Raw genomic sequence first — 12567 nt, 5'->3', positions numbered from 1 at the left:
CAACCTTTATTTTTAACCATTTTATAATTTAAATTATTTACTCATGCTTTTCCTAGGGAAAAAAACTAGATCTTATGAAAAAATATATCGCCTTGTTCATGCTCACAAGCTTCTGCATGCAGCTCTTTCACCAGGGCACATTTATCTAAATTGTTTCACTATTTTTCTACTCTACAGAAAATTAAAAATTTATTTGTAACGAACGAAAATTATGAATCTTTTTTATTAGTTTTAAAGGTTTAAATTCTCTCGTTATATTTTATTGTCGATTTACTTTTTTAATTAGAAACATGTAATAAAAACATCATGGAAAAGGATGAAATTAGAGTGCTTCTCTGAGCAGCTTTCAGAGCGAAATGTACAAAACCTACAAAAGGAGTGTAATAGCCTCTCAAATAATTAGTGAGTGTGCTTTCTATTTTTTTTTATTATATCGCTTAAAATAAAAAAGGCAAGTCTCCAGCAGCGACGGGCGAGAACCGGCGCTGGCTGATGTTTCACGCAACTACGCGCAACTTCAAAGTGGGTCGCCGCAAGAAATCAATTTTCCACGAGCAGAGCTCTATGCACGGAGCCAATTAGCGACTTTGTTTTTGCAGGCGCCCGCTTTTAATTGAAAGAGTGTTTGATGGAAATTGCCTTGGACGTAGAGAGAGAGTAATTAAATATGTACATTTGCATGAGGAGCGAAAGATAACACCTAGAGAGAATGATCAAACACACCCATGAAACTGTGCAAAGAACCACATTTCGATTCGGTAAATTGTGTCAAAAGTAGTGTTTTATTCACTGTGCGAATGTATACGATTTCACCTTGGAGTTGACGAACAAATATTGAAATAAAAACACAACTAGATTCCAAAATTACGAGAGTATAATAATAACAACAAATATATTTTGTGACGGCCAACTGCAAATCAGCGAGAGTAGCAACTGCAAAAGTTACATTATCATGAGCAACACAAAAAGTTCTTGCTGGGCAGAGGAGAAACAAAAACATGATATTTTAATCCAACGCAAGGCACAACTTTTACAGAATTTGCCCTCGACTCATTCTCCAGAGCGGTGGCGGATTTTTCGGAACTTTTTCAAACATTTTAATCACGGTTTCATAGAAGAAACTCCCCTCTTTCATACAGGTTTTTTTATTATTTTTTTTTATTTTTATGTCCTTTAAAAAAAAAGATGTAATTACGCCGGTGTAATTTTTGAAACTCGGTGCCGCCCGCGGCACAAACAACCCCATGCGCAAATCCGCAACCGCTCTCAAGCATTTTATTTTTTCTCATCTCTCTGTTTTTTACGTTCTCTAAAAAAACGTGCTTCCACGTATAAGACCAAAAAGAGTGGCATATAATGAGAGTTTTGGTGGTGGTGTGCGTTAAGGGGGTGCGACTTACACTGCACTACTAGGCAGTCTGACATTACTTATACTGGGCGTCAGTGCTGGCAGATCTCCCCTGCGAAAGAGCGGCCCTTGTTAGTGAGTGAATGAGTGAGAGAGAGTGTGCTGAGGAGCCTTCTCTCGTTTCGGCATTTTGGGCGGTGGAGTGGTGGTGTATGTGTGTGTATGGGGTGTCGACGAGTGAGGGTGTTTCGGGCGGGGAGGGGCATCGACCATTAGTACGCATTTGGGTGCCGGCCGCGCGCGTCTAATGAGGCGCACCGGCCCCATATCAACGAGTGTAATTATTTTCCAAATTAGGTCCTGCCGCATGAATATACGTACAACTTTGACGATAAGCGTTCCTATGCACGTGACTGAATGAATGGTTAATGGTGTGCCAACTTTTAACTAGTCCGCGCATTGCACTTTAAGCCGGATAATAGAATTTTATTTACGGTCACACGCAATTCAATTGGAGAGGAAAATTAACGGAATAAACGTGCTTAAAAAATCTTTTCGAGTTAAAAAAAAATCAACTTGCGGCGGGACCTGAGGGGAAAAATATGCAAAAGTGCATCGATTGCTCGCAGTCCGCATGCCAAAACTTTGAAACTCACGTGACTAAGTGCTTTAATTTATCTTTTGTTAAATATTATTAACTTTTTCTCTTTAATTTTATCTCATCTCTCACCTGTACGGAGTTTCACAGCGCATATCTGCAGTCACGTTTGTGTGGCTCAGCGAGCCGGGGAGGCCGTGGGGGCGAGTGGGGGGAGTGAGGACGTCGCCACCAGCCGCCGCCGAGGCAGCATTGGCCGCCGTCGCGGCCACAGCGGCTGTGGCGGCCGGACCACGCGCCAGGTCGTGTGACGAACCTCGCGCTGCAAAAAAAAACAAAATTCACAGAAATTAGGTTAGGCAAACCCGCGAGACAGTAGAGGCGAGCGGGAGGCGGCGATTCCAAGCCGCAGGCGTTTTCAAATTTAAATTTAAATGTGAAGTTTAAATAATTCAGATAATTTTAAAAACAGTCAATTTTATTTCAAAATTAGGCTTAATCTCTACAGAAACAGGTGCAACCTCTTACAATAAATTATTATTCTAAATGAGGCGTAATTTAATACTGATTTAATTATTTTATTAAAAGTAAAAAATAACGTCAATTTCTAATTATATTATATAATTTTTAAGAATTACATTTTCTTTTTTTTTATTCTTAAATTGTTAATTTTTTAATACAAATTAATTTTTAATATTTTAAAATTTCAAAAAATTCCCAATTTAATGGTTTGGCCTGTCATCAATACCAAAGCTAATGCAAAATTTTTCCAGTTAGATTTTAAATCATCCTTCTAATAAATTTCTTTAGGTATCTTCACAATTTAACTATCAGAGGCAATTCTCCTTTCAGATTTAGCAAGTTTGTCTGATTCATTGATTTATGATGACGTTTCTAAATTATTTAATGACTTAAAAAAAGCAATTAATATTCTCACCTGTGGTGGCTTGCTGTGAATTTGTACCCGCATTAACATTGTTGGCACCACCATTGGAAGCGCCGCTAGTGGACGCCTTTTTCTTGGTAGGTCCGCCAAAATTGAAGAAACTGCGGAAAAACGAACAAATTAAGGATTTAAATTATAAATTAGTTCCAAATTTTCATACCGTTTTTTATGTGAAGGTTGCACTCCAGCGGCTAGCAAGGCTTTGTAGTGTTCTGAGCGAATGAAGCGAGGGTAGCAGTCCTTTTTCAACAACAGGGTGTACACGTGATCGCTGGCGTAGTCGAACGCAAATCTTGATGGTGTTTTCAACTCGCCCTGCGTCTTCTCCATTGTTTTGCCGTCGATGTTTATCTCGCAAGGCGCCCCTGGTGCCAGAAACTCGCTGCGAAAATCACAAATACGTGTTGTCAGTTTTCGTATAACAGTCGATGGAAAGATTGGAAAGATTAATTTAATGTCCTTGTTGATTTCGCTCCAGAAAAAAATAGAAAAACAAACTCGAACTTACTCGTAAATTTCTTTGACTTTGGTTTGAATTTGGGACTGCGAACTCCGCCTCAAGTCGTTGACAGCTGTCCAAAACCTGATGTTCTCGTGGCTGTACTCCTTCCTCAGAAAAGCTGTAAATTCTTGCAGGCCTAAAATATGATCAGATAAAATATATTCAACAGCTCGTCCCTTTTCAAGAAATAAAATTTTATTTTTTAAAAGATAACTTAAATATCGTTCTGAAAAAAGTGGCTTATCAGTAAAAAAGATTGATCAATACGTTCAATGAAAATTTTAAGTCAAGCAAGCCTTTAATTGTACATTATCAACTTATTGGGGGGGGGGGGGGGGGAATTTATATTACATTTTTTGCCATTATAAATTAATTCAAGCAGATTTTAGAAGAAAAAAATTCTTAATTCTCAAAAACAGCTTGTTAATTTTCAAAAGTTCAGTTTCCAGTATGAATCGATGAAATTTTCTCTTAATAAAGGTTAATTAAGAAAATCAACAATAAAAAAAAATCATTTACCTGTGGGATCAGAAACAAGCTCCTCCATGGACAGTCCCCATCTCCTTACTCTCCTGTCTGTCGGAACTTCCACCCTGAATATTTGTAGAATACAATTAAAAAAAATAGTCAATTAACATAAAATGAAACTCACAAAATGCTGTTGATTTGCCAAAAGATTGGGTCGTCCGAGTGCCACGGGTTGGAAGGCTGCACCGGCGTGAGAAATGGATCGTACTCGAGATAAGTGTTGGCGGATTGGACGAGACTATCGAGGGCTACAGACGTTTTGACGCGCGTTCTATCCAATGAAGACTGAAGAATTTGGACCTGCGGCACAAAAAAATGCGTTCACTTTTATTGACTCTGCTGAAAATGGTTTGCACGTCGTCGTCGCCGGCGGAATGCACGATTTTTGAGTGCGAATTCGTTTTTGCCCACGGATGGGTGGGTGGGCGGGTGGCGAGAAAAAGAGAGAAGCCGCAACGAGCGAGTGCCGCTCGCTGCTCATTCGCTCGTATTGATTTCCACTACTCAAATCGCGCTTTCGCAAAAGAGAGAGAGCCGGAGCAAATTTAAAGATAGAACGAAAAACGAACGTTGGCTCGTAAGAATCGGAAAAGTGTCACTCGCTGCGTGGTAGGACGAATAGTTTCGCGAGAGCCTCTAATGATCTGCCGTTCGCAAAGAGACCCTCATCAAGTGGAAATGCATCGGAGGGGAGCATATAAAAAGTTTTACAACCAACTTTCCAGGCGAATCGATCAATCGGCCAAAAATACCGCAGATTGATTCATATTTAATGACGACGGAAATGGCCAAATCTTTTAAATATTCATAGAAAGCTATTAAAGTGAAATTGAACAATTTTTGCTCCATTATAATAAAAATGTGTTTATTTTTAATTATATGAATTATCCAAGACTGATTAATGATGGCAATAATTACTGGAATTTTGAGAAATTTCCAAATATTAAAAAAGTTAAAAATTCTGATTATTTATCAAGTTTCGTATTTATAGTAATTTACAAAAAATAAGCGTAGAAATTTTAATTAAAATGCTTATTAAAATAATTGAATAAGTTAAAAAAAAACACAGAATAAACGCCTAAATAACTCATAAATCAAAACTACTTCAGGGAAAAAGTTAACACTAAAGGGAATTTTATGAGTTGAAAAATGGAGAAAGAAATTGTTTTTATTTAAGAACATAAAGGATCTTCCGTTATCAACACACACAAAAGCCTCAAATTTCGTTTTTCTTTTTTAATCTATCGTTGAATTTGTGGGGGATTTTTAAGTATTTTTACTTTCTCATGAATTCCGTTCCGAACCTCAACGGAGCTCCTTTTTTTTAATAAAAACAATTTCTTTTGAGAACGGCGACCGTATTTATTTTTCCCTTCATGAATAATTCGTATCGGACGATTAAAATAAACTAAGGATAAATAACTCGCCTCTTTCTTGCCGTCAGACAAAGTTTTGCCCCTGGCCGCCGCCTTCTGCTGTCTTTCCAGACGACACGCGGCCAGCGGAAGCGGTAGGATTTCGAGGGTTAAACAGCCTGGTGGTGGACGGTAGACTCGCCAATATGCCCTTTCCTGAGAGTCGGTCACGATCTTATCGCCCTTCTTGCGGTCCTTGGCCAATCTGACCTGCTCTTCGGCCTGCATGGTGACAAAGTCCCACTTGTTCTGCAGAGTCTTTTTAAGATTGTTGAGCGCCTCCTGCGAGAAAAAAATAAGGAAGAAAATTTAAAAAAAGGATGAAATTTTTGTTAAATTATTATCAATTTTTGTTAATTAGAAAAAAAAGTTCACGTTCTGAAATTTCTTTGTATCCACTTGTTATGATAAAATTTGAAAAGAAAGTTCCTCAATTTTATATTATCCAATTAAAAAGAGTAAATATATTTTGAAATATGTGCATGGAACTTAAATATTTAGGGTTTTTAGATAATTAACAAATATATTGAGTTGTGTCTACTAAAACAGGAATAATTTTAATTTAATTAAGAAAAAAATTCTTACAAGTTCATAGTCTTCGAGGCCATGACGCTGCTTGTTACGGAGACTTCTTTTGGCCAAGTAAATTGCGTATTCCAGGTTATCAGGGCTGTGTCCATGGGCTGCAGAACTGGGCCAGTAGTAAGGAGTCTGCAATTTTCCACACAATTTCCATTTTATCGCTTTTTAATTGACTAAATTCATTGTGATATTGATTTAAACTGGCACCAAATTGGCCATAAAAAGCGTTCCGCTTGGAATCTCATCTCACCACGCATTTGGTGGTCATTTGTGCCGAAATCAGGGGCAACACACAGTAGCGCACGGCATTCCGTGTTCCCAGCAGGTGGCGCGCCCGAATAATTTATACATGTCAGCAGTTTACGGCACGTTTGCTGGGTTACACGAGTCAAAAGGGTTAATGTGTGGACTTTATATTTTCGTTGAGCACGGGAGTTTCATTATTTTTTTTTCATCTACAAAAATTATCTTCGCAGAGATCACCAGATTGCAACGGAATTAATAATTAACTTGCAATTTTCCGGAACATGGCTTTTTCCCCAACTAATTTGTTGCTTCATTAAGCAGTAATTTCGTATATATGAGCACGTAATCGTGCGATTGTTATCAACATGCAACACGACACTGTGTGCCCTGCAAAGCCCTCGAGGCTTGGTTTGCATTTCGGCAGACGCTCACATACACACTATACTCACTTGAAAGCGGTACAGAGAGCTGTCATCTTTGACCGTGAGCGTTTTGTTGTCGGTGACGGGGAAGAAGTAGCCGCTTTGACACAAAAGGTTGGCCAAATGTACCGCCTCCGCTGCAGAAAACACAAAAACACGTCGCAGAATTAGAAAGAGCAGAGACTCGCCGACGCCTTTCTTGCCGGACTCATTATTTCGGCGTTCTCATTAAAAAGCAAAACCGACGCCAGACGGTCAAAATTAAATTCAAAAGGATTAAAACTGAAAACTTAAAGCGGGTGACAACATTCTGAAAATCTTAAAATTTAAGGGCCTTTCCACCAATGTTTTTTATTCTTAAATTCCAAAGTAGATAATATTTTATGACAATAAAAATAATCAATATTAAGAGTTTAATTAAAAAAGGTTGATCCAAATTTCACCTTTTTTGGAATATTCAAGAATATACTGGAGAGGGCCTTTAAAATCCTATTAGTGTACTTTGCGTGATGATTACAATCAACGCTTTTAGACTAAAATTGACAAAATAATTAACTACAAGTTTCTCAATTTTAAACATGGAAACTTTGTAATAGTTTTGTCTTTTTCATATCCAAAAATAGTCTCAAAACGTTTGGCTAAAAAATTATATCAGTAATCAAGATCTAAACTATGGAATTTTGATCTCCGAAAAATCCTCACCCTCTTTAAATTAATACATTTTAAATTTCTGATTCAATTTATTTTCTCATCAAGTACAAAAATTATGTGTCCATTTTCTATTATAAAAGGTTCATGAATTACAACTTACAACGTCCGAAGCGCTTTTCATACTCACATGAGTCCTCTATGGAAAGTCGCTCCATAAGCCATTCTATCAGATCGTAACCTGAAAGCAGACGCAGAGCAGTCCATTAGAGTTTGTTGCTGGTGGCGTTAATGCAGCCACCGCGTGTTGCCGGCCCAATACAAAATGTGCAGATAAGCTGCGTTGTGAATGCGTCAATTTTGGCCACCCCGATTCATATCATCCAGCGGCGCCCGGCTCGATTCGAAGCGGACAAATTTTAACGAGAATGACAGCAGTTGTCGCGATAAAACAACGGAAAAAGTATTTTTCCAGCACTGGCTTTGGTTTGAAAACATATATTTTATACGGAGGCTAAATTAGTCCCTCGTGAAAAGCTGCGGAATGACTGCTGGAATGAGCCATTACAATCGGATTTGGCGACCGACGAGCGATGATCGCGCGCAAGCACGGCATTATTTCGCTGGGGGATAAAAATGTGGTAGTGGATCAACGGATTTGGCGGCGACAACTATTCAAACGATGCGGCAAGTGGTTCAATTAACGAGGCAATTAATTATATTATATAAGTTTAAAAGAATTAGCATTCGTTATAATATATAAAGCATAAATAATTAAAATGCTTTCTAACGTAAAAATAATGATGAGGTTGTAATCAGAATTTGAAATAAAAATGGGGCAAATTTTCCCATAATTATTTTTCCAAATTAATTATTATTTCATTTATCTGTTTTCAATAGTTGGACATAAATAATTAGTAATTTACTTTTAATTATATGTGTCTGCAAGTTACTTCGAGAATTTTCTCATTAAAAAAACTTTCCTGAATTATCAAAAGAAAATGCCAAATTTTTAAATTCTACCGCTAATATTTCCCAGTCCAATGTTAGCAATAAACAAATATTTAACAGGCACTCAAATTAGACTCAAAGGAAGAATCATGATTTACTGCTTTTCCTCGTTGAGATAGATGTGTTTGATTTTCAAATGCTAGTGGAGCTGTTTATTTTTAATTGAAGCAAATTTCTTCTTTGAGGAAAGCCCCTTTCATCATTTAAAATTAAACAACACTCAAATTACTCAGAAAAATTCATTTAGCCGTTTTTAAATGTAAATAATTTTGAATCCTTTGTAGGCAACAATTTCTTTGATGTCGAAGTTGATGCTGTACAAATATTCGAATGAGTTTTTGGAATTACCCTCGTTATTAAAATTTCCCCTCGCACTTTCCGCGTTCCATCTGCAAACATGTATACCGTACCGATCTACTCAAAAGTCACTCGCTTTGAAAATGAGAAAGACAATTGTTGCAGTTAGCGGTGCTCGAGAGCTGTGTGAATACGCCCTCGTGAAAAACACAAGAGGCTGCAAACGAGAGTGTGGAGCGCAGGCAGGACGCGCGAGCGTGCGAATAAAGGAAATTTTGCGGCTTTTGTGATTCTGATACGGTGAAATTATTAACACACACGAGACCCTTTTCAACTAGAGCTGACGGTATGCAAGAAAAATATTTATATATTCGGGGCCGCGATCCGCGAGAGATGAAATTCATCACGTGGTGGGCGCGAAAAGAGAATTCATGCATTCAAAAGGCCCGAGTATCTCTTTACAGGCCGAAAAGCAAACACACGAACGCGAGAGAGCGGCGGTTTTGCAGACAAAGATGGCGCACTTCATCCGAGGCCGTTCAAAGGTAAGAACGTTTAGCCGCAAAACGGGAAATGGCAAGTCAGAGAAGACGTTTGGCCCACGGCCACAGACACAAAATCGACAGCCGTCTCGTCGTTCAAGGATATTGACTCTGCGTGGGTGAGGAGTGCTTAGTCAACAGAAATACACAGAACTGTCAATTCCTAATCTACGAATTCATCGCAATTTCTAACCGGGAAAAAGCAATTATTATCGAAAAGTATTTTCTTGTAATAATTCATACTTGATTACATAATGACAATGATGGCATTGCTAGAAGGATTTAAACGATGATATTTTAATTAATAAAAATATGTTAAACTATAGCATAACATGTTTGAAGAAATTGGCAGTCGCTCTCAAAATCAATTTTAGTACATTTTCACACAAACACTGTTAATATAACTCATCAAGGAAAAATCGAAGAAAAGTGGTACATGTTTCAGCACTCTCGTAATGCTTCAAAATCTAGAAAAAAGCTTTAAACTCGTGTGAAAGAGCAGCCGTCACTCTTAATTTTACGGCAAAATTGCTGAGTTTTTAACTCCGCTCGTATTTAGCACCAAATATGGTATTATTGAAATATTGAGTTCTCAGTCAAAGTATAGCTCGTACTGCTTCAAAATCTAGAAAAAAAGCTTTAAAATAGTGTGAAAGAGCAGCCTTCACTCTTAATTTTACGGCACAATTGCTGAGTTTTTGTCTCCGCTCGTATTTAGCACCAAACATGGTATTATTGAAATATTGAGTTCTCAGTCAAAGTATAGCTCGTACTGCTTCAAAATCTAGAAAAAAAGCTTTAAAATTGTGTGAAAGAGCAGCCTTCACTCTTAATTTTACTGCACAATTGCCGAGTTTTTTGCTCCGCTCGTATTTAGCACCAAACATGGTATTATTGAAATATTGAGTTCTCAGTCAAAGTATAGCTCGTACTGCTTCAAAATCTAGAAAAAAAGCTTTAAAATAGTGTGAAAGAGCAGCCTTCACTCTTAATTTTACGGCACAATTGCCGAGTATTTTGCTCCGCTCGTATTTAGCACCATACATGGTATTATTGAAATATTGAGTTCTCAGTCAAAGTATAGCTCGTACTGCTTCAAAATCTGGAAAAAAAGCTTTAAAATAGTGTGAAAGAGCAGCCTTCACTCTTAATTTTACGGCACAATTGCCGAGTATTTTGCTCCGCTCGTATTTAGCACCAAACATGGTATTATTGAAATATTGAGTTCTCAGTCAAAGTATAGCTCGTACTGCTTCAAAATCTAGAAAAAAAGCTTTAAAATAGTGTGAAAGAGCAGCCTTCACTCTTAATTTTACGGCACAATTGCTGAGTTTTTTGCTCCGCTCGTATTTAGCACCATACATGGTATTATTGAAATATTGAGTTCTCAGTCAAAGTATAGCTCGTACTTCTTCAAAATCTAGAAAAAAAGCTATAAAATAGTGTGAAAGAGCAGCCTTCACTCTTAATTTTACGGCACAATTGCCGAGTATTTTGCTCCGCTCGTATTTAGCACCAAACATGGTATTATTGAAATATTGAGTTCTCAGTCAAAGTATAGCTCGTACTGCTTCAAAATCTAGAAAAAAAGCTTTAAAATAGTGTGAAAGAGCAGCCTTCACTCTTAATTTTACGGCACAATTGCCGAGTTTTTTGCTCCGCTCGTATTTAGCACCAAATATGGTATTATTGAAATATTGAGTTCTCAGTCAAAGTATAGCTCGTACTGCTTCAAAATCTAGAAAAAAAGCTTTAAAATAGTGTGAAAGAGCAGCCTTCACTCTTAATTTTACGGCACAATTGCTGAGTTTTTGTCTCCGCTCGTATTTAGCACCAAATATGGTATTATTGAAATATTGAGTTCTCAGTCAAAGTATAGCTCGTACTGCTTCAAAATCTAGAAAAAAAGCTTTAAAATTGTGTGAAAGAGCAGCCTTCACTCTTAATTTTACGGCACAATTGCCGAGTTTTTTGCTCCGCTCGTATTTAGCACCAAACATGGTATTATTGAAATATTGAGTTCTCAGTCAAAGTATAGCTCGTACTGCTTCAAAATCTAGAAAAAAAGCTTTAAAATAGTGTGAAAGAGCAGCCTTCACTCTTAATTTTACGGCACAATTGCTGAGTTTTTTGCTCCGCTCGTATTTAGCACCATACATGGTATTATTGAAATATTGAGTTCTCAGTCAAAGTATAGCTCGTACTGCTTCAAAATCTAGAAAAAAAGCTTTAAAATAGTGTGAAAGAGCAGCCTTCACTCTTAATTTTACGGCACAATTGCCGAGTTTTTTGCTCCGCTCGTATTTAGCACCAAACATGGTATTATGAAATATTGAGTTCTCAGTCAAAGTATAGCTCGTACTGCTTCCAAAATCTAGAAAAAAAGCTTTAAAATAGTGTGAAAGAGCAGCCTTCACTCTTAATTTTACGGTACAATTGCTGAGTTTTTGTCTCCGCTCGTATTTAGCACCATATATGGAATTATTGAAATATTGAGTTCTCAGTCAAAGTATAGCTCGTACTGCTTCAAAATCTAGAAAAAAAGCTTTAAAATTGTGTGAAAGAGCAGCCTTCACTCTTAATTTTACGGCACAATTGCCTAGTTTTTTGCTCCGCTCGTATTTAGCACCAAACATGGTATTGTTGAAATATTGAGTTCTCAGTCAAAGTATAGCTCGTACTGCTTCAAAATCTAGAAAAAAAGCTTTAAAATAGTGTGAAAGAGCAGCCTTCACTCTTAATTTTACGGCACAATTGCCGAGTATTTTGCTCCGCTCGTATTTAGCACCAAACATGGTATTATGAAATATTGAGTTCTTAGTCAAAGTATAGCTCGTACTGCTTCAAAATCTAGAAAAAAAGCTTTAAAATAGTGTGAAAGAGCAGCCTTCACTCTTAATTTTACGGCACAATTGCCGAGTTTTTTGCTCCGCTCGTATTTAGCACCAAACATGGTATTATGAAATATTGAGTTCTTAGTCAAAGTATAGCTCGTACTGCTTCAAAATCTAGAAAAAAGCTTTAAAATAGTGTGAAAGAGCAGCCTTCACTCTTAATTTTACGGCACAATTGCTGAGTTTTTTGCTCCGCTCGTATTTAGCACCATACATGGTATTATTGAAATATTGAGTTCTCAGTCAAAGTATAGCTCGTACTGCTTCAAAATCTAGAAAAAAAGCTTTAAAATAGTGTGAAAGAGCAGCCTTCACTCTTAATTTTACGGCACAATTGCTGAGTTTTTTGCTCCGCTCGTATTTAGCACCATACATGGTATTATTGAAATATTGAGTTCTCAGTCAAAGTATAGCTCGTACTGCTTCAAAATCTAGAAAAAAAGCTTTAAAATAGTGTGAAAGAGCAGCCTTCACTCTTAATTTTACGGCACAATTGCCGAGTTTTTTGCTCCGCTCGTATTTAGCACCAAACATGGTATTATGAAATATTGAGTTCTCAGTCAAAGTATAGCTCGTACTGCTTCAAAA

The 12567-nt window shown here is 37.3% G+C and overlaps 1 protein-coding gene across 3 annotated transcripts in view; it reads right to left on the bottom strand.

The window, feature by feature from the left end:
• Positions 1-12567, bottom strand: part of LOC132200319 (regulator of G-protein signaling 7) — a 39787-nt gene that overhangs the window by 6015 nt on the left and 21205 nt on the right. For 2 of the 3 annotated variants that reach the window (XM_059625702.1, XM_059625701.1), the window contains exons 4-14: positions 7426-7476; positions 6615-6724; positions 5923-6048; positions 5350-5619; positions 4047-4222; positions 3914-3987; positions 3401-3530; positions 3053-3274; positions 2884-2993; positions 2079-2268; positions 1401-1460 (exon numbers count right to left, since the gene is read on the bottom strand). In XM_059625702.1, coding sequence (XP_059481685.1) covers positions 1401-1460; positions 2079-2268; positions 2884-2993; positions 3053-3274; positions 3401-3530; positions 3914-3987; positions 4047-4222; positions 5350-5619; positions 5923-6048; positions 6615-6724; positions 7426-7476 — 1519 coding nt within the window. The remainder of the gene's footprint in view (positions 1-1400; positions 1461-2078; positions 2269-2883; positions 2994-3052; positions 3275-3400; positions 3531-3913; positions 3988-4046; positions 4223-5349; positions 5620-5922; positions 6049-6614; positions 6725-7425; positions 7477-12567) is intronic. The other variant, XM_059625703.1, reaches the window with a different exon arrangement.

The sequence above is a fragment of the Neocloeon triangulifer genome, unplaced genomic scaffold (genome assembly GCF_031216515.1).
Source record: "Neocloeon triangulifer isolate White Clay Creek 2 clone unplaced genomic scaffold, ASM3121651v1 ptg000014l, whole genome shotgun sequence".
In the NCBI taxonomy this organism is placed as follows: Eukaryota; Metazoa; Arthropoda; class Insecta; order Ephemeroptera; family Baetidae; genus Neocloeon; species Neocloeon triangulifer.
Note: the sequence above shows the minus strand (reverse complement) of the source record. Positions and strands in the feature narration are given on the sequence as shown.